This window comes from Macaca mulatta, chromosome 20 (assembly GCF_049350105.2).
Source record: "Macaca mulatta isolate MMU2019108-1 chromosome 20, T2T-MMU8v2.0, whole genome shotgun sequence".
NCBI classification, from domain to species: domain Eukaryota; kingdom Metazoa; phylum Chordata; class Mammalia; order Primates; family Cercopithecidae; genus Macaca; species Macaca mulatta.
Window position 1 is genome coordinate 62,434,024 of NC_133425.1, and position 27,174 is coordinate 62,461,197.

General features: G+C 56.6%; 2 protein-coding genes across 11 annotated transcripts; both read right to left on the minus strand.

The window, feature by feature from the left end:
* Positions 1-8,219: 8,219 nt before the first annotated feature.
* CDH16 (cadherin 16) lies at positions 8,220-19,415 on the minus strand. 10 transcript variants are annotated; one of them, XR_013410991.1, is made up of 18 exons: positions 18,976-19,415; positions 18,193-18,250; positions 17,814-17,897; positions 16,418-16,573; positions 16,209-16,347; positions 15,345-15,503; positions 14,349-14,545; positions 13,623-13,745; positions 13,263-13,413; positions 12,805-13,032; positions 12,625-12,701; positions 12,359-12,547; positions 12,016-12,257; positions 11,296-11,429; positions 10,327-10,617; positions 10,101-10,244; positions 9,362-9,478; positions 8,220-8,581 (listed from the first exon to the last, which is right to left on the minus strand). XR_013410991.1 is itself a non-coding variant. In XM_015126349.3 (18 exons), exons 2-18 carry the CDS (start codon positions 18,235-18,237, stop codon positions 8,484-8,486), a joined length of 2,490 nt encoding a protein of 829 aa, XP_014981835.1. In that variant the 5' UTR covers positions 18,238-18,250; positions 18,976-19,415; the 3' UTR covers positions 8,220-8,483. The 10 variants fall into 10 exon arrangements, 8 of the variants coding, with proteins under 8 accessions (XP_014981835.1, XP_077840256.1, XP_077840257.1 ...); XR_013410990.1 differs by having other exon boundaries at positions 10,101-10,264; XM_015126349.3 differs by having other exon boundaries at positions 10,101-10,208; positions 10,375-10,617.
* Positions 19,416-21,621: 2,206 nt separating this feature from the next.
* RRAD (RRAD, Ras related glycolysis inhibitor and calcium channel regulator) lies at positions 21,622-26,253 on the minus strand. Its single transcript, XM_001086160.5, has 5 exons — positions 25,428-26,253; positions 24,829-25,213; positions 23,764-23,837; positions 23,434-23,638; positions 21,622-22,282 (listed from the first exon to the last, which is right to left on the minus strand). The coding sequence occupies exons 2-5, from the start codon at positions 25,196-25,198 to the stop codon at positions 22,005-22,007; spliced, it is 927 nt and encodes a 308-aa protein (XP_001086160.1). The 5' UTR covers positions 25,199-25,213; positions 25,428-26,253; the 3' UTR covers positions 21,622-22,004.
* Between the last annotated feature and the right edge of the window lie 921 nt (positions 26,254-27,174).

Here is a 27,174-nt window from a genome sequence, read left to right on the forward strand (position 1 = left end):
AGACACCATTGACATGTCCTCCTTGAGGGCTGGACAAAGAGATTCTGATGTGTCCATGCTGGCAGACTTTAGAAATAAATAGGAAAAGAAAAAGTGAGGGGGGAAGATCTTCATAGTTTATCTGACAGGAAACTGCTAATTGTCAATACTGTAAATGTCGGGGGGAATTGATCACAAAACAGAATGTACAGAATGTACCCCAAGTTGAAATCCTTCCCCCAGCCCTCACACACACTCTTCCACCAGCTCCCTCGTGACTTACCCTATTGGCCAGTGGCCAGAGGGTGGGGGAAGGGACTTATCTTGGGAAGTGGATGAGATCACCCCAAGGCTGGCTGATTTAGTACTGGGTAACTTTTTCCACCCTTATGGCTCTCAGAGGCTTCTGTGCTGGCTCCTAAACCTTGGCGCCAGCCTCAGGCTGGAGGGGGGTTATGCTCCCCCTCCCCAGGGTGGAGATGGTGGCCAAAGCCGGATAGGGCACAGGTGCTGGGCTGACACAGAGATGGAGTGGCAGAGGGGGTCTGGGGAGTTCCAGGGCTCAGCTGGGACCCTATGAGTACTTTGCTCCCAGCAGATCTGGGTGTCCTGTCATTTCCCAGGGACCTGTGTGTGCAGAAAGTGCATTTTGTGGATACAGGAATATCCCAGAAGATAGCCACTGTGTGAAGAGCTGGCAGTGCCTCTAACACCTTGGCATGTCTTGGGATTCCAATCAGCCAGTCAGGCTCTCCTCAGACAGGACTCCCCTTGTTTCTGGGCAAAATTCTGGTGGGGATGGTTGTGGGGGAAAGACGTAAGTCTGTGTTGGGAAAGGGATTGGAGCTCAATTCCAGCTCAGCAAGTAACTATTCAGTTCAACTCACTGCCTGCCCCCACCTCCCATACCCCCACTCTCCCACCCCCCAGAGCCCATCAGGCCACTTCCAGCTTTAAGGAAACTGCAGTGTGTCCCAATCCCCCGAGCACAGTCACACCTCTGAGCCTTTGCCCAGACAGTTATCCCAGCCTGACCACATTTCCCCTCTCCAGCTGCCTTTGTCAAACCCCACCCTGGAGCTGGGTCAGATGCCATCTGTCCCCAAGTCAGTGTCCATCATGTCAGCTTGTCTGTGTTCAGCTGGGATGAGCCTGAGGGCAGGAGCTGTGTCCAGGGAAAATTCTAGGACATACTGGATGAAGGAAAGGCTGGGCTCCTCGAAGGGGCCAGGGGTCAGGAGAGGACCAACTGTGTGCTCAGACCAGCTGTTCTGTGCCAGGGCCTCGAGGGGGGAACCTAGGAGCCTCAGGCCCCTCAAACCCCACAGCAAACAGCGAAAGAACAGGGGTGGGGCGCTCTGCCTGGGCTCTGCCGGCGAGCAACAGGAACTGGGCAGAACCAGAGTGAGCTGGAGTGTCTCCTCCTTAGCCTGGGCCCTGGGCAGCAGGGCTGCGAATGGAATTCTCCAGCTGGATGGAGCTATTCCTGGAAAATCCCCATATGCCCTCCCAGAAATGTGCTTTTGTGCCTGGCTCTGGCTCCTTCAGAGTTGGAGGAGAAGGGACCTTTCTGCTGCTGGGCAACTCAGGCAAGGCCCTTACCCTCTCTGGACCCCTGGGCCTGGACTCCAGGACAGATGAACAAGGATTCATGCATCTATTGAGTGCCATCTGTCAGCCTCACTAAATTCTCTCACCCGCCCTGAGAGGCAGGGATCAGGGTTCCCATCATCTGAGAAGGAGGTAGATGCTCAGAGATGCCAAGTGACTTACCCAAGGTCACATGGCTGAGTCGGGACTCAAGCCCCCACCGATCGAGGGCCAGCCTGCACGCGGTTCCAGCCCCCACTGCATTTAGGGTCTCTGAATGGGCAGAGTGAGCCTGCAAGCTGAAGACACCACTGCCAGCTCAGGTCCACCTGAGGCCAGGCCTGGCTCTGTGCCTGCCACTAAGAATAACTCTGGTGGTTCTGGGCATGGATCGTGGCCCATCACCTGGGACCTATTTTTGTCCTTCGGGTAACAAGGAAGTCTCACCTTGTGCAGTAACCATTTGGGACAAGGATGGAACATGTGACCCCCAACCCCAGCTGATCTTGCTGCCCTGCCGGAAAGTGACCCCAATAGGGAAGGGGAGGGCGTGCCCCAGCCACTTCCCAGAATCTGGCTTCCTACCCCCATCCCCCTCTTCTCAGCAGCCCATACCCCTGCACACACACACACACACCATAACCAGGGTGCCCAGAGCATCTGCGTTTGTCCTTAGGATCCATTGCCACACCTCATGCAGTGGCAATTCCACTTACACCTAGCTGTGGACCAAGCCCATTTCCTCAGGTTCTAGTCAGAGGGCTCTAGAACCCAGGTACAGCGGCCAGCCAGGGATCTAGCATCTAGAACTGGACATTCAGAATTGGGGGCCTGGAATCCTATGGGGCAGTGGCTGATGGCATTTGAAGAAATCACAGAAGCTGTGGACATGACTACATCCACTCTGAAAGGTCAAGTGCCATCTCAGGGATCAACCCCAAAAGCGTTTTAGAGAAGGGGTGATCCCTGTATGGAGTGGAGCACAGAGACATAGAGGGCACCCCAGCAGATTTAGAGGAGCTCCTTTCTGCTGAAACCAGGCGTGTACACATGTATGGGGATGGAGTGGTAAGGGTCATGTCCAGAACCCAGTAACATAAAATAGATGCATAGAAAAAAGACTGGAAAGAAATCTGGTAAAAACATTACTGTAACAGCAAAACCAAGAATAACTGCAGCTGTAATGACAATAATAACAGAAGCTGTTCCATTTTTTGAGAGCCAGTTATGTGCCAGCCTCTGTGCTAAGTAAGGGCTTTGCTTGTATTATCTCAGTTAATCCCCACAGCGTGCTCCTCTCCGGGTGGGGGTGGTTGGGCAGTGGCCTGTGGGGTGAGCTCTATAAATGTGTTTTTTTTTTCTGCCAGGTCTGCAGCTTCCACCGAGGTGGACAGAGGAGCCCCTAGGCCCCATCCATAGGGGATGTCGTGCTCTCCCTGCCAGCAATGCAGGGTGTGAGATGGCATAGCCAGCCCCCCTTGGGGATGCCTTCGGGGAGCCAGCCAGGCCCACTGAGCTAACCTCAGCCCCCACTTGGCCCTACTCCTCTAGGCGTTGGGGCTCAAAATAGCAGCTGCTAGAGAGCTGACAATCAAAGGCCAGCTAAAAAAAGGCCCCTCAGTCTGGGCTCTGTCGCACACGGCTCATAGAGCCTATTTCAGGGGAGAGAGTGCCGACGTGCCCATGGAAAATCCATAGGGCGGGAGTCTCCCAAAGTGGGAGACCCATGTGCCTCCCTCTCCCCACCCCAGCCCCCCACCCAAGTGCTCACGTGCACACACACTCACACTTTGCAGTCCTTAGCCTGCCTTCCTGACCACTGGACCCTGTTATCTCCACCACAGCCCAGGAGACGGATGAGGGGATTGAGGCTCAGAGAAGGGAAGTGACTTGCCCAGGGTCACGTGGCTGGGAAGTGGACAGGACGGCTGCCAGATGGGTCCCTGTGGCTCACAGTCCAGTGCTCTCCTGTGAAGAAAGCCGCGTCATTGAGGAAGCCAATACATTGTTCTCTGGAGTGCCCAAAGCTCAGAGATGGGGCCAATGGTGGGGTGTTCTGGGTTGGACTGAGGGTGAGTAGGAGCTGAGGGTGACCTGTGGTCTTAGTCTCCACATCGAAGAAATCTCACTAGAAACCCTCAGGCCAGTTCTGAGGGGACCTTGCCTGGCTGTGGGAGAGGCGGCTGAAGCGGGTCCTCATCTGCACTGAGCCCAGCCCAGCCCCCTCATCCTATCCCTGTGACCACCCCTCGCCCTGCCCCGCCCAGGCCCCCAGAGACTGGCAGGCCCTGCCAAGTTTCCAGGGAATGTGTCAGATAAAGGGCTGGTGCTCATGACTCTCTCCCACCCAGCAGCTATCTCTGACCCTGCTGCCACTACCGCTGCCACTGCCACTGCCACCGCCACTGGGAGTTGGATACGAATAGCAACAGCCCCAGTGAGTGGGCACCCACAGGGACACCAACCGTGTCTTTAGGTGGCCAGCCTCAGCCTCAGACTGAGGATAAGTCTCCAGGTTCCCCTTTTCATCAGTTCCAGCCCCACCTAGCTCCCCTATCATCCCGGGGCCCAAATCCTGCCACATCTTAGGGTAAAACTCCAAGCCTCGTCCCCTGTGGCTGCTGCCTCAGCAGGGGGAATCTGGAGGGGATGCCATCGCCATATTGATCCTGAACTGGGGCCTGAGCCCTGCCCTCCTCTGGGGAGCTTGTGACCTGGAGCTGGACATTGTCCCTCTCAGGGCCCACAAGCAGGGCAAGGTGGCACAGCAGCCCCTGGAGAATTACAGATAGCCAGCTGAGGCCTCTCCAGGGGCTGGGTCCCCCGTTGTCCTGGTGACCACAGTCTGGCCTGGCTTCTGAGTGCCCCTGTGAACTCTGACTTTCTGGTCAGTGGGGATGTGAAGAAGGTGAGGGTCCTCATGTCTCACAGATAGGGATCACTGGGATACGACCACTGGGTGGTGTTGGGGGGGCCCTGCATGAGTTCTGTGACACTCCTGTGAGGGTGTGAGGGTGGCTGTGTCACTCTAAGGTAAGAGACTGTTGTCATGGAATCCATGGTGAGTGTAGTTGTGACACCAGAAGCAGGAGATCCAGGGAGCCTCATCTCCACCTGTGACACATGGGGGTGATGGAGGGAGCCGAGTCCCAGTCCCCACGTCAGTGATCCCTGCAGCTCTCACAGCCTGACTCATTGCATGGCCCCGGACCTGGTATCCCCAGCCTCCTTGCCCCTGGCTCTGGAGCCTTTCTCTCCTCGTGTCCTCCCTGTTCTCAGGTGACTCTTACTCTTTTGTCCCCCCTATGTCACCTACCTGCCAAAGGGGTCCCAGGGAGGAGGTCGGGGATGCTAGGGAAGACGAGGAAGGGTGGACCGAGGCAAGCTCTTCACACACTCACACATTCTGATGTATGCATCACACAGACCAGACTGCAGCATACACTTATACACCCACAGACACACGTGTGCACACATGCCTGGTAGAGTGACCGGGCCACTAGGAAGTCTCCCAAGCTCCGTCTTCCAACACCAGCCCTGTCTGGTAGGCCCCCACCACCCCTTAAGTCAGGGCCCCACGCCGCTGAGTCCCTCGCATTAGAAATGCATCGTCGCGCCACGGCAGCGTGTCTGGAGGTGATGTCCTAGGAAGAACTTCTCCCCCAAGGCCCCAGCTAGAGTCCTGGGTGGGTGTAGGTAGGTGTGGGTGGGGTGGGGTCTCTGAGACTGTTGCTTTCTTTGTGGGTGAGGACCAGACTGACCTCTGGGCCTCTGGCTTCAAGAGCCCTAATTGCTGGGGCTGGAAAAAGTTTAAAAATATCCTCATGTTTACATTCTTTCCAAGCTGCCTCCCGATCCTCCGAGCTGGGTCCCTTTGATCTGGCCTAGTGCCTCTGGAAGGGGCCAAGGAGAGGGGCAGCATGAGGCTCTGCTGGGGCCAACCCCACAACCCCCTCCAGCTCCAGCCCAGAGCCCCGTGAGACCCTGGACATCACAGACCCAGTGAGCACCTGGACACTGGAAGGGAGCTGGGGCTAGAAGGGGTGTCTTGCACTCTTGCATTGGGGCTGGAGCTGGGGCCCCTCTCCAAACTCCCTCCCAAAAGCCTGGGCCTCTTGGGACCTCTAGGGAGTGTGTGTAAGTGTGGGGCTGTAGGTCCCTCAACAATCCATGTACTGGGGAAAGCCACATTTACTGAGCCCTGTAGTGCCTGGCACTATGCTAAATGCATTGTGCAGGGATTATTTCATGTAGTTTGCCTAACTACAAAAACTTGTATCACCAAGTAAGCCAAGGCTCAGAGAGGTGAAGCAGTTTTCCTGGGAACACATCGCATGGATAAGCACAACAAATGTTCTTCTACCCAGACAGCTATTGGTTGGCCCCCACCTTGCTCTAGCAGGGGCGAGGCCCTGACTGCAGAATGAAGCCTGCCTCACTAGCATTAATCTCCACAGGCATTCACTGACCCACTGCCAAGCCTAAAGACCAATCAGCTTTGTGTCTCTCTTCCTCTGCAACCCAGGACAAGCCACATCCCCTCTCTGATCCTCACCTTTCTCTCTTTCTCTATTTATGTAGAGATAGAGTTTCACTTTGTTGCCTAGGCTGGCCTTGAACTCCTGGCTTCAAGCAGTCCTCTCACCCTGGCCTCCCAAAGTGCTGGGATTACAGGCGTGAGCCACTGCACCTGGCCACCTTCCTCTGCAGAACGGGACTGAGGATACAGGAGAGTTTTATATCCCCAGATGCCCAAGGAACCTGGGCCCTTGTCTGTGGAGAAGGGGCTTGTGGACCTGGCAGACAACTTCAGCACCGACACAACCAAGAGTGGTCTGGGACCTGGAGGCCCAAGGAAGAAGCCCTCAAACTAGAAAAGATGCCTTCATTTGTCCTGGTATCCTGTCATCTACCCTTTCGTCTGTGGGTCTCCCACCCACCTGATTACCAACCCACCCATCCATCTACCCACCAATCCATCCGGCCATGCATCTGCCTAGCCATCCACTTATCCACTCACCCACGCACCCTCCTATCTCCCTACTTATCCATCTAGGATGAAGGCCAGAAAGTGGTGGTTATAGCTCAAGTGACGCATCTTATGGCTGTATGAACCTACAAACTTCCCTCCTTCTCTTTGCAATTCACCTTTCCATCTTTACAAGAAGGAGCTGATCTGGGTGATCGCTAAGGCCCTGCTGGGAGATCTTGGGGTAGCAGAGACCACCTGAATACTGTGGACATTTCCAGAGAGGTAACATGGTCCTCGACCATGTTATGCCATGTGCCCTGGTTCTAAGACTCCCAGCTACGGCCCTTAACCTCCCTGACCTTCAAGATTCCCCACTGAAAAATGGGGCCAATAATCCACCCTTGTAGGTTGATGGAAAGATTAGATGAGACACTACCTCCAGAAGGTTTGCACCCTGAAGATTTCTGAGTGCATGCAGGCCGAGCAGAGGATATCCTGGCAGAGGGGCAGGGAAGCCCTGCCTGGACAAGGGTAGTCAGCAGAGCCTGCAGTGGGGGTACCTGAGCCAGAATGACAGGGGCCAGCCTCAGAGTCCAACCCCTGGGCTGGGGATCCTAGCTGAGTCTTCGCCAGATTGCCCGCCCTGTCTCTCTTAGCTGGGCTTGGCTTGGCCCCTATCCCACAGAATCTGCCAACAGTGGAGAGATTATCTCCTAAAAATAGTGCCTGGGCCCCACAGAGGTTGTTTTTCTCCCTTCCCCGTGATTTACCATCATCAGCTCATGGTGCTTGGGACAGCAAGTCCCACCTTGACTCCCCAGAGATGGTTGAGAAGGGGACATAGGGGATCAGCTTGTATCTGGGGTCACCCACAGATCAGGGATTAAAGGTCAATCTGGAGAGCTCAGCTCTTAGCAGAGCTTAGCCCGGCTCAGCAGAGCATCAGGACATGGCTTAATCTTGGGCCAGGGCCAGGGGTTAACCTCAGAGAGGGGCAGTTCCAGAGTAAGCCACAGAGGTGCCTGTCCCGCTCCGATGGTGTCCATCTAAGTGACTCCCCTTCTCTGATTTCCTGCAGATGCCCTCATGCACTCACCAGCCTGTGTGTGAAACACAGCAGTGGCTTGCCTTGGAGCCTGCACTGGGGCAGAAGGACACATCTCCAGCCTCACCTCTCACGCTCCTGACCCATGGGGCCTCACCATCCTGCCCAGGCCCCTGTAGAGACTGAGGGACCTCTGCCCATCCCTGGGTGTAGGTGACTCATGCACAGGAGCACAAGGTGCTCATACATGAGCAGAAGATGGAGACTCACAAGGTTTTGCCTTCCCATAGCAAAGATGACATCCAGGAAAACACAGAGATGACACCCTCAAAGGCACCCCTCCTTGACCATCACCTGCCTAGTGTTCACCCATCCAGGATCTGCGAATGGTGAGCTCTGGATGCCCACAAAAATGACCCACTTTGCTGTGGTCCCAAGCTCTCACCAATAGCCCATATGATGTCTTCATGTCCTTCCCTGCAGGGGACCTCAGTCTTGTCTTTCAAGCCCAGACCCTTTCTATGTGGCAGGAGATGGGGAAGGGATGAAAGAGCAGGTGTGTGCACACGAGCAGGTATGCGCACACTCACACACACACATGCACACATAGACACTGAGACACAGACACACCAATCCCGTAGGGCCCAGCCCAGCTCTCTGGGGCTTTATTATTGGGCAAACATCCTGCCATTTGGAGCACTCCCATGGACAGTCCATAAAGTCGGTGTCCAGGCTCTGGAGACGTGCCTGGTGATGGTGATGGTGCCTCCACCCCAGGGCAGATGGAGGGCCTTCTACTCTGTCCTGTTCCCTGCTGGATCTTGGGTGCTGGGCTCTCTCCCGGGGGACTCGGATGGAGCCAGAGGCCAAGCTCCCAGCTAGAGCTGCCTAGGCCATTCAGACGGTCGCCTTCAGTGGTACACTGTCTGCTGGTTGATTCAGGTCCTTCTTCCTTGACAGGGTCCAGTGGGTGAAGATGAGGATGAGGAAGATTCCTGTGGGACCCAAGAGGGATGGATCAGGCCTCAGAAGGGGCTGTGGGACTTGTTCTTCACGAGGGACTTCCTGTGATTGGCATTGGCTTAATGAAGAGATGAGTTTCCTGGACAGCATCCCGAGGCTGGGCTGGGTATGACTCTGTGGTCCTGGTGCCTGGAGAAGCTTGACTGCTCGGCCTGCTTGGCCCCTATCCCTCTGAGGCTGTCCCAGTATATTCAGCCTCCAAAGTCCCCTTCTCTGGGGGACACTGGGGAACCAGTAAGTTGGACCCCAACTCCATGGACCTCCAAGAGAAAGGCTCATCACAGCAGTGTGCTAGAACCAGCAAGGACAACCAGCAAGGACAAAATTTGAGGGGCTAAAGAAATAAAGGGGATGGAAGGGGTGGCTTAGACTGACACAATTAGGCTAGAAAGACCTGGGCTGTGTCACAACCTGACTGTGTAACCTTGGACCAGTCACTTAACCTCTCTGAACCTCAGTGACCTCATCTGCGAAATGGGGAGATACGAGGATCTGCCTCACAGTGTTGCTGGGAGGATTCCGGGCAATAGTCCCTGCCACCCAGTCAATGTGCAATCATGTAACCGTAGATGCTATTATCAACGATAATGACAATGACTATGATCAAAGGGGCAGGCACATCATGACTAGGAGAGTTGGGGGCTTCCTTTTCAGAGCTGGGGGCACCATGGGGACAAAAGTGTTTATTTGGAGGCTGTGGTTCCAACCACCCATCGCCCTCGCCCACGCAGGTAATGTCCAAACTCCATTACCTATTGCTACCAGGGTGCCTACAAGGATGCCCACTGCCGACAGCTTCGTGGGCATGCCCTTCATGCGGCCCACCTTGCGCATGCACTGCCCCTCCACATTGCAGCGACACACGATCACTGGGGGGAGAGGGGAGGAAAGTAAGAGTAGGGAGGGGAGGACTCCCCAGCAGCTCAGAGCCCCCAGCCCAGCCACCTGGCTGATATGTGTGTGTTTTTGCACATGTGTGTATTCACGTATGTGTGAAGATATATGCACTGGCCAGGCGCAGTGGTGGCTCACACCTGTAATCCCTGCCCTTTGGGAGGCCGAAATGGGTGGATCACTTAAGCCAGGAGTTCAAGACCAGCCTGGCCAACATGGTGAAACCCCGTCTCTACTAAAAATACCAAAATTAGCTGGACGTGATGGTGCACACCTGTAATCCCAGCTACTCGGGAGTCTGAGGCAGGAGAATTGCTTGAACCTGGGAGGTGGAGGTTGTAGTGAGTTGAGATCGTGCCACTACACTACAGCCTGGGTGACAGAGTGAGACTCTGTCTCAAAAAAAAATGTATGTGCCTCTGTGCCTGTTCCTGTGTGCACACAGGTGTGTGTGCCCAGCCATAGGTGTGCAAGTGTGCACAGGCATGTGCTGTCCACATGAGGAGCCCAGCCCATATGCATTTGTACCCAGCTCCCTCCCCCTGCATGCCAGCAGTTCCCTCAGGAACTGCAGGCTGCACCCAAGTCCACCCTCACCTCGAACCAGGAGCTGCCACATCTGGGCATTGTGGCTGACCACCACGGGGATGATGTGTTCACGTGGCTCCACCCAGTGCAGGGCCAAGGTGAGGTAGGCATGGGAACCTTTTGGGACAGCAGGCAATGACCAGGGTCACCAGCCTGGACAGGCCCTCTGGGGGCTGCTCCCCCTATTCCCAGCCCCACCCCCATGGTAGAAGGGCATCTCACTTCCAAGTGACACCCCCTCCCTGCCTTGGCCACAGCCTCCCTCCCTTTCCCCACCACACACCATTGAGAGTCTGGAGGCGCCAATCCCGTTGCACCGTGGGGTTGGGGCCAAGGGCAAAGCTGTAGGGACCGTGTCCACTGGCCAGATCGGAGTCCTTGCTGGGTCCACTCACGATCACGCCGTGGTCCTGGCGGGGCGTGCAGAGGTATCGGGAGGGCACAGGGGCGGGAGTCAGGGCTGGGGCAGGAGGGGCCTTCAGGAAGTGGATCACCAGGGGCACAGAGGTGCTCAGTCTCGGCTCATCTGCAGAAGAGGCAGCGCTGAGCTGGCCAGGTGTTGGCAGGGGCAGGGGTGAGCTCTGAGGTCCCTGTGCTGCTCCCACAGCCCATGAGTCTCGCCCTACAGACTCCTCTGCCACTCACCCTCCATGCTTCTCTTCACCTGTCATCATCTCCATGCCACTGTGGACATCCTTGACTGTAACAGAGCTCACTGCTGCTGGGTCTGCCCTGTATCACAGCCCAACTCAGAGCTGAAACCTGCCTCCCAGGGCTCCCCACACAGGGGCCAGCTCTCTGTCCTGAGCAGTGTTCAGAGTCCCCCCTCCCCGGCTCCAGTGGCCCATTCACTCCAGCACTTCTTCCCCGGGGCAGCCCCTGGTCCTTCTGCCACCTCCCCAGCCCTGTACCAGTCCCTGAAGCTGACACCCTGAGAGGCCCTCCAGGGGCTAAAGGACAAGGTTGGGAGATTTTGCATGTCGATCTAGGAGAGTGGTCAGCGAGGGGAGCAGACGCCAGACCTGTCCACCAGAGGAGTAGATCCGTTCTCAGAGAGGAACATTGAACCCAGCTTCATATCTGCCTCTCCTGCTTGGGGCTGGGGGTTGCCAGCGAGGGCCTCTGGGAGGAAGCTCAGTCCTGCTGTCTGTCTGCCTGAGGTTTGTACCCCCTCCCAGGGGCTCCCACCACTTCCTGGCCATACCTGTATCCTGGGCCTCCACGAGCACTGTGTAGGTGTCCCCAGGCTGGGTGCCCTGCAGGGACTGGGCGGTGTGCACCTCCCCGGAGACCTTCTCAATGCAGAGCCAGCCCTCTGAGTCATTGACTAGGGAGAACCTGCCACCCAAGGAAGCGGGTGAGGAGGTACTGGGACTACATATAGAGTTTTGTTCAGAATCGCCCAGGGCTATATGATTTGCTTAAATTCCACATCCTCTCTGTGACTCAGAGGCCACAGCAAAGCCTGGGATGCCCAGTCTGTCTCTCCAGCTTCAGGATTTGTGGTGATGGTGGTGGTAGTGGGTGTGGGATGAACAACAGATCATGCGGGTAGGGGAGAAACTCTTAGAGCCTGGGAGGCCCATTTCAACTTTGCTCACTCCAGGTCACTCTGTGAAGGAATCAGAGTCTGGGAACAACCTTGTTTGTCTGTAATCTGTTGGGGGGCATTGGAGGAGGGCCTGGTCCTCCCTCCAGGTGCTGAAGCATAATCCGAGCTCTCATGGGGTCCAAAACACCCCTCTCCGTGCCCCACCCAGTCCATCCAGCCCGGATCCCTGCCAGGAGTCACAATCTTGGCATTTGCCATAGTTTGAAAAATATTGCAGGCTGTAGATAATATGAGTCCCCTCTGAGGCCCTGGGGTCATCCCCAGGGAGCAGGGGAAATCCAGTCCAGGTAAGGGGCTGGGATTTTGGCTCACCTGAGGGATCGGCTGATGGGGTCGGAGGGCTGGATGGTCAGCAGGAGGGAGCCAGCTGGGGCACTGATGGGGACACTGGCCTCGTAGCGTTCCTGGTCCAACTTTGGGGGTGGCATCACTCTCTCCACCAGCACAGTCACCGTGGCCGTGGCTCCAGGGCCTGGGCCTGGCCCCACCAGCTCTGCCACACTCCGCACCACCACCACCACCTTGTGACTTGGAGCTGCCTCATAGCTGAGGTTCTGGAATCAGGAGGCCCAGGTCACTGTGGGGGCCTAGTCAAGGCACACGTGCATGCATGCGTGTGTGTGTGGACCCCTTTCCCAGCCACCCCGGCCCTCACCTTGCAGAGTCTGAGTCCAACATGCCCAGAGTCTGGCTCCCAATCCAGGTCAAAGGTCCCGTCCATGTCTCCCCTCTCAATGGCAAAATCCATGAGGCGGAAGGCGGGCTCGAGGTCAGCATCAGTGGCTGTGAGCATGGCCACCAGAGTCCCGGGCTCCACATCCTCAGGGAGGCTTATAGGCCCAATCTGGAGAAGGAGGAGGGATGGTGAGTGAGCCCCCTGCCAGCATCCTTCCCAAGGTCTTCTCCCCTGCGTCTGCTTACCTGGGAAGTGGTGAACTCAGGGGCGTGATCATTGATGTCTGTGACTTCGACTTCGACCTCACACGTGCTGCTGAAGCCTAGGGCAGGGAGGACATGTTGGTGAGGTCAGGGTAGGAACAGAGGGCTCTCATGGGGTCTCATGGGGTCATGGGGACCTGGGTCACCAATCAGGGCACTTACCACCCTCTGCGCCTGCCAGGTCCATGGCCAGCACCAAAAGCAGGATGTTCTGGCCAGCTTGCAGTGGGAGTGCCCCCAGTGTCACACTGCCTGAAGTGGAGTCCACCTGGAAGGCTCTCCCCTCTACCCCATCCTCAGACTCAGGGTTCAGGAGCTGATACACAATATGGGAATTGGGGGAGCCTGGGGCATCTGCATCCTCTGCTGACAGTCTAGTCACTTCAGTACCTGCAAGACAGCACCCGCCTGGCTAGGACCACAGCCCAGCCTGGAGGCCTTACCCCACCCACTCCTTATTTTGTGCCGAACTGAACTTGAGCTTGTGTGTGTGTGTGTGTGTGTGTGTGTATGTTACGGAGGGACATTGACATGGAGCCTGAGGCTGGGTCCTTATCCCAGAGAAGAGCAAGACTGGGTGGTTCATAGAGACTTCGCCCCTCTCCCATCCCATAGCTCACCTGGGGGGCTGAGCTCAGGGATGCTGACTGCGGGGCCACGTGGAGGGCAGACAGGCACGTTGTCATTCTCATCCATCACCAGCACATGCAGCTCCAGAGGGGCTGCATAATCCTCGCCACGGGAATTCTGAGCCCACACCTGGAGCACGTACTGTGGTGGGCAGTAGGGGGCTTCAGGTCAGGACCAAGGGCAGTTCCAGCCTTGCCTGGCTCTGAGTTTCCTTCTGGTGGGCCAGCTGCAGCTCTTCGGGTCTCTTTCCCACCGCCTCAGCCTCTATTGTAGTTGTGACACCCCCAAAAGCCAACTAGACAGTGACCAAGCACCCCCAGCCTGCGTCCCTGACTCCCCGTTCATATCACCTCAGCCTGGGCTTCTGTGTCCAGCTCTCTGGTCACGTAGAGGTTTCCCTCTGCATCCACATCAAACGGTCCCAGGGGATGGCTCTCCAGGCGATAGTGCACATCAACCCCACTCCAGTGTACCTGGGGGGGACATCCCGGGCCAAGGGGCAGGAGCAATCCATGTCAGCCCTTGTGCCCCATCTGATTTCTGTGTGAGGAGCCTGAGCCGCAACTGTGTGACCCAGGCAAGGTGCTGCCCTTCCTGGGCCTGGAGTCCAGGTGGGATCCTTCTGTTCAGGGTACATGTTGTTAGTGGCCTTGCCCTGGTCCAAACCTGGACCCTGCCCAACGTGCCTGAGTGACCAGGTTACTTTATTTTCTACCGTCTCAGCCTGGGCCTGACCCCAGGGCATTCCTAGAAGAGGCCTGAGACATTCCTAGCCCGGGGTGACAATCCCTATGGCAGCAAGAGGTAGCAGCTGTTCTCCCTGAGGAAGCCTTGGGCAAGTTCAAGAGGTCAGAGCACAGAATCACGCCTGCTAGAGGATGGCAGGGCAGGCGAGGGGCTGTGGGCCTGCGCCCGGGGCTTTGAACACCCCAGTCCATAGCAGGAAGTGATGGGAGGAGTGGAGGGAGGAGCAGGGGTCATGTGAGTTCCAGACCCAGCCCCCAAATATCCATGAGTCTTGGGCCCAGCTGCACCATCCATGGGGCTGCTTCAGCCACTGACAGCCACTTACTCACCTGGGCAATGTGGTGCGGGTATAGGACTTTGAGATTCTCTGCCAGGTGGATAGGCTCTAGGGGCACCCAGGTGCTCTCTATGATGGAGACTTCCACAGTGGCAATGGCCTGGTGGCCTGAGGCCTGGTCGCCCATGTCCTTGACCTGTACCAACAGCTGGTAGGTCTTCTCCAGGGCGTGATCAAGGCTGGTGCTCCCTAGAACAGGGAGGATGGTCAACTGAGCAGGCAGCTGGGGAGCAGCGGCCAGGGCATCATTCTCAGCAGATACCAGACACAAAACCAAGCATACGGCCGGTGACTGGGACACTCTCTTGGCCAAGGGAAGAGAGGAACTTTAAGCACTATTGTGAGCCTCCAACCAGGACATGACGGTTTGCAAAGCCACCTCCGTATCTCTCCACACAATGAATGCATGATAGACTAGAGGGGTAGGTGGATGACCAGGATGAGGAGGTAGGTAGACGGTAGATGATGGGCTGCTTGGATGAATGGGTGGTTGACTTGGTAGGTGGATGGGAGTTTGAGTGTGAGAATGGAAGAGTGTAGTGATGGGTGATTGGATGGACTGTGTAGGTGGTTGGGTGGTAGGTGGGTGAATGCATGGCTGGCTATGATGGTGTCTGATTCACTTTTCTTTCCATCCCTAGTTCATGCCTCTGGTTTGAACTTCTAGGTCCAGGTCTCTTCTGCCATCAGTCACAAGGTCGCCCAGCAACATCTTAGGCTGTAACCCCTTAGACTGTTCCTATCCTTGTTCCTTAGGCCCAGGTCTCCATGGAGCGTGGAGTTGAGGCCCTCCATTCACACCATTTCCTAACTCTACATGCCTGGCCCTGCCTCCACAGCCCCCTGCCTTGTTGCTGTCTCCACCTAGAGTGCCCGTCCCTCCTTTTTTACCTCTCAAGTTCCCACCCATGCTTGTCTTATGGTTCAGATACCACCTTCTCCAGCTTTCACTGACCCTCCCTCCCCAGCACACCCTGCTCAGGCTCACCCTTGGGGCTGAGGGCCAGAGCCCCCTGCCGAGGCTCCAGCTGGAACATGTCTGGGAAAGGCTGGGCTGGAGCCTGGCTCAGGATGCGGAATCGAAGATCCGAGTTGGCTGTGCCTGGCTCATCCTGGTCTGAAGCCTCAAGGAAGAGGAAGGGGATGCCTGGTTCATGGTGGGAGGGTAAACTGTAAGGGATAGAGAGGGTGGGGAGAGTCTCCCATGCCTCTCCTATTTCTCCTCTGTCCTTTCTTCCCTATCCATCATCACATCAGGACTCTGGAGATGAGTCACGGCTTTTCGTCCTACTTCCCAGATGAGCAAACTGAGGCCAAGAGTGGATGGTACCCTCAGTGGAGTAGGGAGGTACAAGATGGGACAGAAATGGTACAGGATGGGCCAGGCTCAGTGGCTCATGCCTGTAATCCCAGCACTTTGGGAGATCGAGGTGGGCGGATCACCTGAGGCCAGGAGTTCGAGACCAACCTGGCCGAAAAGGCAAAACCCCGGCTCTACTAAAAATACAAAAAATTAACCAGGTTTGGTGGCAGGCACCTGTAATCCCAGCTACTTGGGAGGCTGAGGCAGGAGAATTGCTTAAACCTAGGAGGCAGAGGTTGCAACGAGCCAAGATCACGCCATTGCACTCCAGCCTGGGGGGCGACAGAGTGAGACTCTATCTCAGAAAAACAAAAACAAAAACAAAAAAACAAAACAAAACAAAACAAAAAAGCAAAGCAAAGCAAGAAAAGAAATGGGACAGAAATGGCTGACCTGTCCTATGCCAACTGTCTGGCCATCTCTTTGCTCTCCGCCGTTCCATCAAGGCCCACCTGACCTTACTGTAAATTGTCTGACCTGGTCACTCACCAGGCCTGGTGCCCCGGCTCAGCTGAGCTCTGTAGATGGCTTGAGAGAAATGGGGCACCTGGTCATTCTCGTCTTTCACACGCACAAGCACAGGCTGTGGACCCCACAAAACACGTCTATCCTGTGTCTCCAGGGTGACCTGGCAGGAAAGGGGAATCAGCGTCTGGCCCTGCCTTGCCTGCGCTCCCCCACACCTGGCCCAGCCATACCTGTAGCTGGTACTCTGCCTGCTCCTCTCGGTCCAGGGCCCTGGTCACCAGCAGGAAGCCAGAATCTGGATCCATAGCAAATGGGCCCTGAGCTGCCTTGCCTGAGTCCCCTGACAGCATGATCTGGCCTTCAGCCCCCTCACGGGGCAGCAGCAGCTGATGGGGGTGAACAGAAGTGAAGGCAGCAGTGGCCAGGCCTGGGAGATGACCCCCTTCCACCTGATGGCCTCATTTTGCATGTGGGGAAACTGAGTCTCAGAGACATCTGGCTCCTGTCTGAGGTCACACAGTCAGTAAGCATCAGGACTGAGACTCAGAGACAGAACTCTTTTCCCTGGACCTGGTGCTCCCCAAAACTCCCTGCCCTTCTTTCTGAAGCTTGAAACCTCATCACCAAGATTTCATTCTTTAACCTAAAGCTGTACTCTCCGCTAGGATTAAAATCTGTTAGTCATTCCCACTGCAGGTTGAACATCTCTAACCTGAAAATCTGAAATCTGAAATACTCCAAAATCTGACACTTTTTGAGCATCAACATGATGTGACAAGTGGAGAATGCCGCATCTGACCTCATGTGACAGGTCACAGTCAACACATAGTCAGAACTTTGTTTCATGCACAAAATCATTAAAAATATTCACCCAGGAGCAGTGACGCACACTGGGCTCTTGGCCCCTCAAGGACTCTATTGGAATTTCACCTCTATACCTTCAGCTCCTTCTCGCCATAGCCTCCCCAGCTCGCAAATCCCAAAGTCGTAATCCCAGCACTTCGGGAGGCCAAGACGGGCAGATCACCTGAGGTCAGGTGTTCAAGACCAGCCTGGCCAACATGGCAAAACCCTGTCTCTACTAAAAATACAAAAAAAAAAAAAAAAAAAAAAAAAATTAGTTGGGTGTGGTGGTGCATGCCTGTAATCCCAGCTACTCAGGAGGGTGAGGCAGGAGAATCTCTTGTACCCAGGAGGTGGAAGTTGCAGTGAGCTGAGATCGCACTACTGCACTCCAGCCCAGGGGGCCAAGAGCGAAACTTCGTCTCAAAAGAAAAAAAAATGTATAACGTTACCTTCAGGCTATGTGTATAAGGTGTATATGAAACACAAATGAATTTCGTGTCTAGATTTGGGTTGCATTCCCCAAGATATCTCATGATTTATATGCAAATACTCTAAAATCTGAAAAAAAATCCAGAATCTGAAACACTTCTGGTCTCAAGCATTTCAGATAGGGGACACTCAACCTGTATAACATGGATAACCTGTATAACATGTATAACTCTCTGGAAAGCAAGGTTTCAAAGAGAAACAGCAAGAGGAAGGGTGCCAGAGGAAGGAGAAGCAGGACTTTGTGGGGAGGGATCCCCCCCACCCTCCCACCCCCCCAGCTCTCTGGCTCACCTTGGTCAGGTATAAAGGGAAATTCCCACCATAGTTTTCTGGAATTTCCACAGACAGCTCTGCAGGCTGGGCCTCCGGGAGAGCCTGTGGGAGGATTCTCACCTTGTCACCAGGCTCTATCTTCCTGCCTGGGCACTGGGACCCAACAAAAGAGGGGAATTTCTGCCCCTTCTCAGGGCCTGGCCGTACCTTAGTCCATCCACCCGTGCTCTGGCCTTTGACCTCCTCATCCCACGATAGCTCTGTAGTCCCAGCTCTGACCCCTCCCATGCTTTGCACCGTTCTCACAGTCAGTGCAATTCGTCCAGGTGGAGTTAGGGGCAAGGGTGTCAACCCCCAAGGCCAAGACCTGAAGGAGTGGGGGCAGTGCCCAGCTCACCTGGGGGACAGAGATGCAAAGCAGCCACAGCCAGGCAGGGACCATGGTCAGGACGGGCCTGAGGGACATAGCAGTGAGGAGCCAGCCCAGGTGGGTGGGGAGGGGCTTTCCATCCCACACACACAACTAGTGGGATCGCACTGCAGGCTAGCCTCCTCTTCCTCCCCTGCAAAGGAGCTGAGGTTCCCCATCTGCTGCAGGGTAGTGCCCTGCTCCTCAGCCAGGCCCACCAAGGCCCCCAGGCCCAGCCACCCTGCGTCTGGGCTCTTGGCCCCTCAAGCACTCTATCGGAATTTCACCTCTAGACCTTCAGCTCCTTCTCACCATAGCCTCCCCAACTTGCAGATCCCAAAGTGGTAATTTTCTAGCAACCCCCCAAATCACAAAAGTTTGAAGCTGGAAAGTTCCTGAAGACTTGGAGCGTCACTTCCTGAAGTCACCTCTTGTTGCTGGCAAGGCCTGAAGGCTGGGGTCTGGCCAAGGTCACAGAGGACTTGACCACAGGAAGATTCCTCCTAGCTCAGGGCCTCCTGGACTGTCCTGCCTCCCACTGCCACCTTCTAGACAAGGAGAGCCCCCGGAGCAGGAGCCTGGCTCTTGTCTCATCATTTTCCAGCCCTTGTCATGGAGCTGGGCAGACAGAGCAGCAACAAATCAACAACCTCTCTAAGATGAGGCCCTGGGAATTCTTTCTCAGACGGCGAGGACAGGGCAGTGTTTCTCCTTTTCCCGCCACCAACCCCAGCCTCAGCCATGCCCTCCCCTCCACTCCCAGCCCCTCACCCTCCAATGCCCAAGACTGGCTCCCTTGGTCCAGCTGCTAAGCAAAAGGGCTTCTTCTCCAGGGAGCTCTGGCCAGGCTGGGCTGGGTGGGGCAAGGCAGGGCACTTGAGCAGGTAGGAGGGTTCAGCCACGCTTGCTCAGGAATGGAAAAGGCCACTGGGCCCATAGCAGCAGGCCTGGCCCCGCCCAGCCCCCCAAGTTACTCATTGACTTTGGAAAGTTAGGAGCTGCTCAGCATCCGTGACTGCCAGCCCCGGGAGGTGGGGAGATGGTTGGCCTGGCACTCCCTCGACCCCAACACAGCCCAGGGGGTATTCCTTGGCCCTCTGGGTCTGGACACTACTTTTTCTGTGGCTCCAGACTTGGTCTCACTTATCTCCCAGGCTCCAGCGTCTGCAGCCACACCCTTGCACACTCTGTTCCTTGTGCCTGGAACACCCTTCCCACTCGTTCATCTGTGTGGTAAGCACCTGCTCATGATTCAGTATTCAGCTCAAATACTCCTTTTTCCAGGAAACTTCCCCTGTGTTCCCAGGCTGGTTCAGGAGTCTCCTCTGGGAACGCCCCACCCCCTCACGCCATGCCATGTGCTATCTCTATTAATACACAGAGGACACCAGATTGTCATTGTCTGCGTCTTCCATTAGACTGGGAGCCCCTTGAGAGCAGAACTCAGGGACTCAGAAATGACCTGGCTCTCGTTCTGCCCTGGCAACTCCCCATGGCTTGTGGAACTAAGACAAGGAGCTGGAGGTGGCAAAGGATGGATGAGCAGTGCATGAGTGGAACTGGGTATTGGGGCTCCAGACCACCCCCCAGGGGGACCTGTGGTGGGGGAGTGCAGCAGCCTGTGAGCTCCCCAAGTCCTTACACTGGCCACTCAACAGTGACAGGGCTGAGACAATGGGCGGTCTTGTGCCTCTAAGAAGATTAAACCGGCTCAGGTGACCTTGAGGGAGTTACAGGGCTGAACACGGGCTCTCCCCGCAATGAGTGCAGCCAAGCAGAGCCAGGAGACACTTCTGAGGCCTGGGAGTCTGGAATGAGGGGAGAGGGTGGGAAGATCCTGGTCTCCATTCCCTCCCCAGCCTTGGTCCCCGCGAAGCCTCCCATGGTCCCCGTGAAGTCCTTCCCACTGTGTACCTGATTAGTCTCTCTCAGGTCAGAAGCTACCCCCAGCTGCCCCCAGCCTTGTCACAAGCTGAGTGCCTGCTTCAGGGTCACTCTGGCACCCAACCAGGAGCAGTGCATTGTGGAGAGGTTGAAGGGGTTTTCAAACGTGTTAAGCTCCTGCTATGTGCCCAGCACTGCTCTGAGCACATACCTTCATTATGCCACATACTGTGTTCTGAAGGGGCATTGCACCCATGTCACACGCTGGGGCACAGAGAAGCTGAGTGGTTTGCCTACGGTCACACAGTCAATAAGTGATAGAACCAGGAAGGCCTGAGGACCCTCACTTGCTCTGAAAATACCATGCCTTCTGTATTCCTTGAAGTATGTTGGGAGGAGGGGCAGAGCAGCAACAGCTCTGAGAAGTTACCTCTGCCCTGGGGAGCACGTGGGTGAATCTCAGCATTCCCTGGTACATGGAGGGGCAGCCCTCAAGCCGCCTCCTGCAATTCAACAAGCTGCAGTCAGGATTCTAACCAGGTTGCCAGGGCTCCCTGGAGTCTGTGGAATGAATAAATTGAACTAAGGAAGGAACGTATGGACCCTGGCCCAGAACCTTCTTAGAAACTGCCCCCCACCTCGCCCCAGGCTGCCTCCAGGCTTTGGAGATGGGCAGACCTGTATACCAGTCCCCACTCAGCCACTTCCCACCCAGCACCAAATGGGGACGATTTTTCCTGAGACCATGCAGATAAAAACTCTTAGCAGCACTTGTGCCAAGCGTGAGGGGGCCACAGGCATGGGTGGGCAGGGAGACAGGTGCATCCCCAACCACAAGCACGAGTACACCTTCCTATACAAATGCAAGACCTCTCATTCCAGGCAGGGCAGGCTCCAGGCAGCTGCTCCCACCGAAACTGAATTAGCCAATGCTGAGCATGAAATGTTTTTGCCTGAATACTCATGGTGGAGAGAACAGTGAGGGCCTCCTCAGAGGCTCAATCCCAGCGAAGAGGTGGAGGAGCCATGTGGAGCTGAGTGTGCCTGTGTGTGCCTTCACAAACCATCCCTCGGCATTCTCTATCCCCAACCTCAGCTGATTCCGGTCCTTCAAGAGGGAACAGGGCAGAAATACCAGCTGTGGAGCCAGACCCAGGGTTCCTGCCTGGTTGTGAGACTCAGGGTTCCTGCCTGGTTGTGAGACCCAGGGCAGAATGTGCTCCCTTGAGCAGCCTCAGTTTCCCTTTATGGACAGTGAGTGATTGAACCCTCAATCAGTTGGGCAATGCCAGGCCCCATGCAGAAAGAGAAGAGTCTGGATAACAGGGACTGGGAGGGGTTTGTGTCTCCTGCTCCTTGAACCCCCAGCCAGACCCGATGCCCATTCCAGCTGGCTATATCCGGACCCCCACATTAACACATCATGGCCACACACTAGGGTGGGGCAGTGAGCCCCCATCCCTCAACTTCAGAAATCCTTCCAGCTCCTGAAGCGCCCAGATAGGAGGAAAGACAGTCAACAGCCATGACATATCAGGAAATAGTCTTTATTACAAAAATCTGCATGTAAACAAATAGCCACAGCACTGAACAGCCTCCCTCCAGGGCAGGCACACCCGGGTTGTGAAAAAAGTCAGAGTCCTCTCCCGGCACACAGGCCTGCCCCGCGGCTGCGCTCCGGCTGCTTGGGACGCAGATCAGCCTGCGCATGCATCTCTGTGGGCCCAGCCCTCACTGGCCCCTGGCCTCACTGGGCAACACTGTCTGTCTGTCCACGACCATGAGGTTGGGGGTACCCGGCTGGCAGCTCCAAGGGACCCAGAGTCTGAGCCAGCCCTGAGGCTCCTGGGGCAGTTGGCTGGGCCAGCCCACCAACCCGTTCATCCGTCTCCCACCATACTGAGAGCGGGTGGGACCTAGAGAACCGAGAGGTCGTGGCAGGACTTGGACTTGGCGCGAAAGGCCATCTTCCGGCTGTTACGAGCTACGATGCGGCCCAGGAAGCGCTTCGCCTTTTTGCCAAGGCTCTCTCGCCTCCGGGTACCTGCTTGCCGTCGCGCGTTGGCCTCTTTGCTGTCCCTGCGCAGGCGTATTTGGCGCACGACACCTTCAAACAGCGCCTGGACATTGTGGTGCAATGCCGCTGATGTCTCAATGAACTTGCAGTCAAAGACCACCGCGCAGGCCCGGCCCTCTGTGTGGGTGGGGACAGGCAGGCACCAGTAAATAAAGGGTGGGTGAGTGAGGAGTCCCCTCCAACCCTGGCCACCCATGGAAACTGCCACTCGAGAATTTGCAGGGTCCTCCCCCAAAACACAGAGACCCCAGCTCCTGTACTGAGGGTACTGGTCCCTGCTGCGTCACCCAGTAGGCAGAGTGCCTTCATTTAAGGAGCCCCCAAAACAGTGGCCCTCAAAAGGAGATCCATTTATTGAAATAATTTGAAGCCTGATACTTAAAGTACAACAGTAGTAAACACAGGAAAATGAGAAGTATGTTGGACAACTTAGTTTTTTGTTTTGTTTTGTTTTTTGTTTTTTTTTTTCTGAGACAGTCTTGCTGTGTCCCAGGCCGGAGTGCACTGGCACAATCTCAGCTCACTGCAAGCGCCGCCTCCTGGGTTCACGCCATTCTCCTGCCTCAGCCTCCCAAGTAGCTGGGACTACAGGCGCCCGCCACCATGCCTGGCTAATTTTTGGTATTTTTAGTAGAGACCGGGTTTCACTGTGCTAGCCAGGATGGGTCTTGATCTCCTGACCTCATGATCCGCCCGCCTCGGCCTCCCAAAGTGCTGGGATTACAGGCGTGAGCCACTGCGCCTGGCACAACTTAGTAGTTTTTAATTAGAGGTTATATCATGACAAACGATGCAGTGGATTCGGGTTGCATGGGCAAGGTCACCAAGTCACTGCTGGGTTCCTCTGAGGGGCTCAGTACCAGGACCCATAGGAAAGGATGCTGAGGCCAAGTGGGACGGGTCTTCCCCAGGGCCAAGTCTACTGTAAGAATGGCCGAGACCTAGGACTCTGACCTCCTGGCCTGTTCCCCTACACTCTCTTCCACCCACTTACCCCGAAACCAGCCAGGTCAGGACCAAGAGGGGCAGGAGAGGAGGGCCCTGCGGTCCCCCAGCTCCCCTATCAGATTTGGTTCTTTCCCCACCCCTCTGGGGCCTTCTGGAGCCCTGTGAGCAGGCACCGGCTCTCTCCCATTTCCCTCCCCGCCAGTTTTCTTTCTGAACATTTTTAGCCTCTGATTATCCCCAGGGACTCAAGCTGAGCCAAGACTGCCTATATCAGGGCCCAGCTGGGCACTCCCTCCCCCTGCAACCTGCCGCCTACTCACCATCCACTGAGACCTCACGAGAGCGCACCAGGTCGCTCTTGTTGCCCACAAGGATGATGGGCACATCATCTGTTTGCCGTGCACGACGCAGCTGGACCCGCAGTTCTGAGGCCTTCTCGAAGCTGCCCTTGTCCGTCACTGAGTACACGATGACATAGGCATCCCCCATGGCCATGCAGTGTCCGGGCAACCAGCGGCCCCCGTCCTGGGGAACACACACACACAGTCTGCCCAACAGTCCTCATGACCCTGACACAAGCCTGGCACTCCCAGACCCCTACCCCAACTCACTCCTCCCTCCCCTGCCCTGGGTCTCAGCCTGTACCCTACCTGCTCCCAAATGTCGTAGACCATGAGTGATGCCTCTTCTCCGTCCACCACAATGGAGCGATCATAGGTGTGCCCTAGGCAGGAGACCAGTAAACAGGTTACCAGCTGACTGTCAAAGCCCCTGCTGCCAGGTTTCCTGTTATGGCCACACCCTCCAGCTCCTCCCCAGAGCCCTCCTCATCCTCCACTCCACTTGCAGATGCTGGTATGTGGCAACAGCAGTGCCAGGCAGGGAAGTGGGGGCTGGAGGGCATGGTGTGCCTGACCTCTACCCACATGCCCCCCAAGCTAGCAATGTCCCAGGTGGCTGCTCCAATGCCCCCTGTCCTCCTGCTGCCTGGGTCCCAAGGTGGCTCTGACCCAGTGGCCTGAGTTAGAATAGTGACTGTCCTGCTCCCTAGGGACCTTGGCCACCTAGGGCTCCTCTCTTAGAAATCCCTCTGGTTCGAAACTCTGACCTGTCCCTGATAGGCAGGGAGGGATGTCCGGTCCCATCCCACAGAGCAGCCATATCTATGCCCTGGCCTTCTACTCTGGGCATTTCTTCCCTACCAAAGGCCAGGGGGTGTCCCTTCTCCTTTCCTTTCCCCATTTATGAAATGAGTAGGTAGAAGCGTGATTCTGAAAACACGAATAGAATTCCACAGTATTGGCCAGGCGCGGTGGCTCACGCCTGTAATCCCAGCACCTTGGGAAGCCAAGGCGGGTGGATCACGAGGTCAGAAGTTCGAGACCAGCCTGGCCAACATGGTGAAACCCCAACTCTACTAAAAACACAAAAATTAGCCGGGGGTGGTGGTGGGCGCCTGTAATCCCAGCTACTCTGGAGGCTGAGGCAGGAGAATCCCTTGAAACCCGAAGGCAGAGGTTGCAGTGAGCCTAGATCGGGCCACTGCACTCCAGCCTGGGCGAAAGAGCGAAACTCCGTCTCAAAATAATAATAATAATAATAATAATAATAATAATAATACATTCTTCCATGGTATTTGCGGCTTTGAGTCCTGGTCTCAGCCCTCAGTCCTAGCCCCGGGATCTCCCCTCTCGCGAACAGCTCGATCCGCTCACCTGCTGCCTCTGCTTCGGGACCATCCTCCACACCGCCGAAGATGCGCGCCAGGGCGCTCTTGCCCACGCCGGGCGCCCCCAGCAGCAGCACCTTGTAAACGCTCTCGTCAGAGTCGCTGCCCCCCGAGCTGAGTGAGTCCTCAGAGTCCTCGGGCCAGTCCAGCCTGGGACCCTGAGTCCCCGTCCCGGCCGCAGCCGCCGCCAGGGACCCGGGGGCCAGCGCCGCCTGCAGGTCGCGCTCGTCCACCGGCATGCTGCGGCGGTGCAGCGGCGGCGCTGGGCCCCAGGGCGTGCTGCCCCGACGGCGCTCGCGCTCCCGGCCCCCGCCGCGGCTGCCGCCCGCTCCGCTGTCGCCGCCGTTCAGGGTCATCGTGTCCGGGGCCGTCTAGGGGAGCAGGAACCCGGGTGACCGTGTAAGCCGTGAGGGAGGCGGGACCCGGGGCGCACCTGCCCAACCTGGAGTCAGGCGGGATGCTCGGGCGGAGGTCCCGCCGCAGCCCTCCCCCAGCCCCGAGGTCGCGGCGCCCTCACCGGGGACCCCTCCGGACCTGGCGCATCTATCTGCAGCCGCCCCGACCCCGCTCCGCCAAGACACTCACCCACTCGCACACAGACACGCTCAGGACTAGGATCCGGGTTAGGATGCAACCCACTCGTAGTCTGGACTCGGACTCTTGGGTCTCCGCCGCCGCTGCTGCTGCAGCCACCGCCTTCTCAGCCCGCACTGGGCTCTGGCTCCAGAGTCGCCTATTTAAGCCTCCACCCGCCCCCGCTCCCGCCCCCGGTTCACGCTGCTGCGGGGGCTGACGTGTCTGTCCACCCCCACCAGGGGAATCCCCCACCCTCCTCCTCAGACCTCGCACACCCGACACCCCGCCCTACCCGCCAGGGGAGGAGCAGTAGCTGTCTGGGAATAGAGGGGCTGACTGGTAGGCAAGGTCCGGGGCTGAGTGTGTGTGTGAGGAGAGAGAGCGCGAGGCTGCCGGGGGAGTACGTGATGCGGAGGCAGGCAGCAGGGTAAACTCAACCAGCCAAGAGCAGCAACTGCCCTCAGGGGAAGAATTCGGTCTGGCCCCGTGAGAGTGAATTCTCCCTTCCCTCTCCCCAAGTCGCCGGTCTTCCTCTTAGCAAGTAAACGAGTTACAGGCTGGACAGAGATCCCTCTTCTCTGCCCATGACACCCACTCCCCAGAGGTTCAGGTCTGAGCTGGAATTTAGGGGGTGTCATTTCACACAAAATCCTTTCCACTCTCTCCCCATCCTGGAGTTGAAGATTCTCCCTAATGAGCCTACTCTTCAGGGTGAGGGTTGGTGTCACCCCGTGAGCCCCTGGGGGCCCTGAGAGGGCTGCTGGGGGTGGGGGCGGCTCTGACAGTGTTGCAGGTGGAGGTACCTGCTTGACTCCTGGGGAGGAAACCCCAGCCCAGAAGAGGGAAGGGATTAAACTCAGTCCCCATCCCACCTCCCAGCACCCACCAGGCAGCTGCCAGCAACTCTGCTAAAAATAATTTGTCCCAGCCCTGGCCCTGGCCCTGGCCCTGGCTCTGGTTATTCTGCTTCTGGACTGGAAGTTGCCCAGAGTTGGGGAAATCCAGGCCAACGGGTGTTGAATGCCAGCAGGAGCCAGCCATTTTGAGTCGCCAAGGTCTCCCTTCTTCTTTCTAGCTGCAGGCTGAGCCAGCTGCCCAGGGCACATCTAGGGCCTGGAGGTTCAGACCCCCACCCAAGAGGGCCATAAACACAGCGTGTGGTCAAAGTATGAGGAGTGTCTTAGCTCCTTGCTCATCTCTCAGGGGTGTGAGGGTTACAGGTCAGGCTGTGAGGTATTTTGTGACAGGGACCTGCTATCAGACTGTGACATCTGATTGTGACAAGTGTGGTGAGGCTGGGAGGGCACCCATTTGGGGCTCAGGTGACATAACAGATGGATGGACCCTGGTGGGCTGTGGTAGGTTGTCATGGAGACCTGGGCCAGGCTCTTTGGCTGCTGCATCTGTTTCCTTGGCAACGCCTAAGAAGGCCTTGGATTGAGGAGGGCCTGGCTTGGTAAGATTAGGGCCCTCTTGTCCTTGAGGTCTCCAAAGTAGGCAAAAGCTGGGCTGAGGGGTGGCCTGCCCATGGTCCTAGGGGATCTTGGAGGCCTAGGCATCCCCATGCTGATTCTGGCTTCCTGAACGAACTCCAGTGGGAAGAGGGAGTTATAGCCAGAGCCTCCCATTAGCAGACAAGTCTAAAGAGCCAGCACACACTTCCCATGAGGAATCCTGGCTGGGCTGCCTGTGTCCCATCCAACCCCACAACTGTGCCACTGGAAAGAGCCTCTGGGTGTCTGGCAGAGGGTGAGGG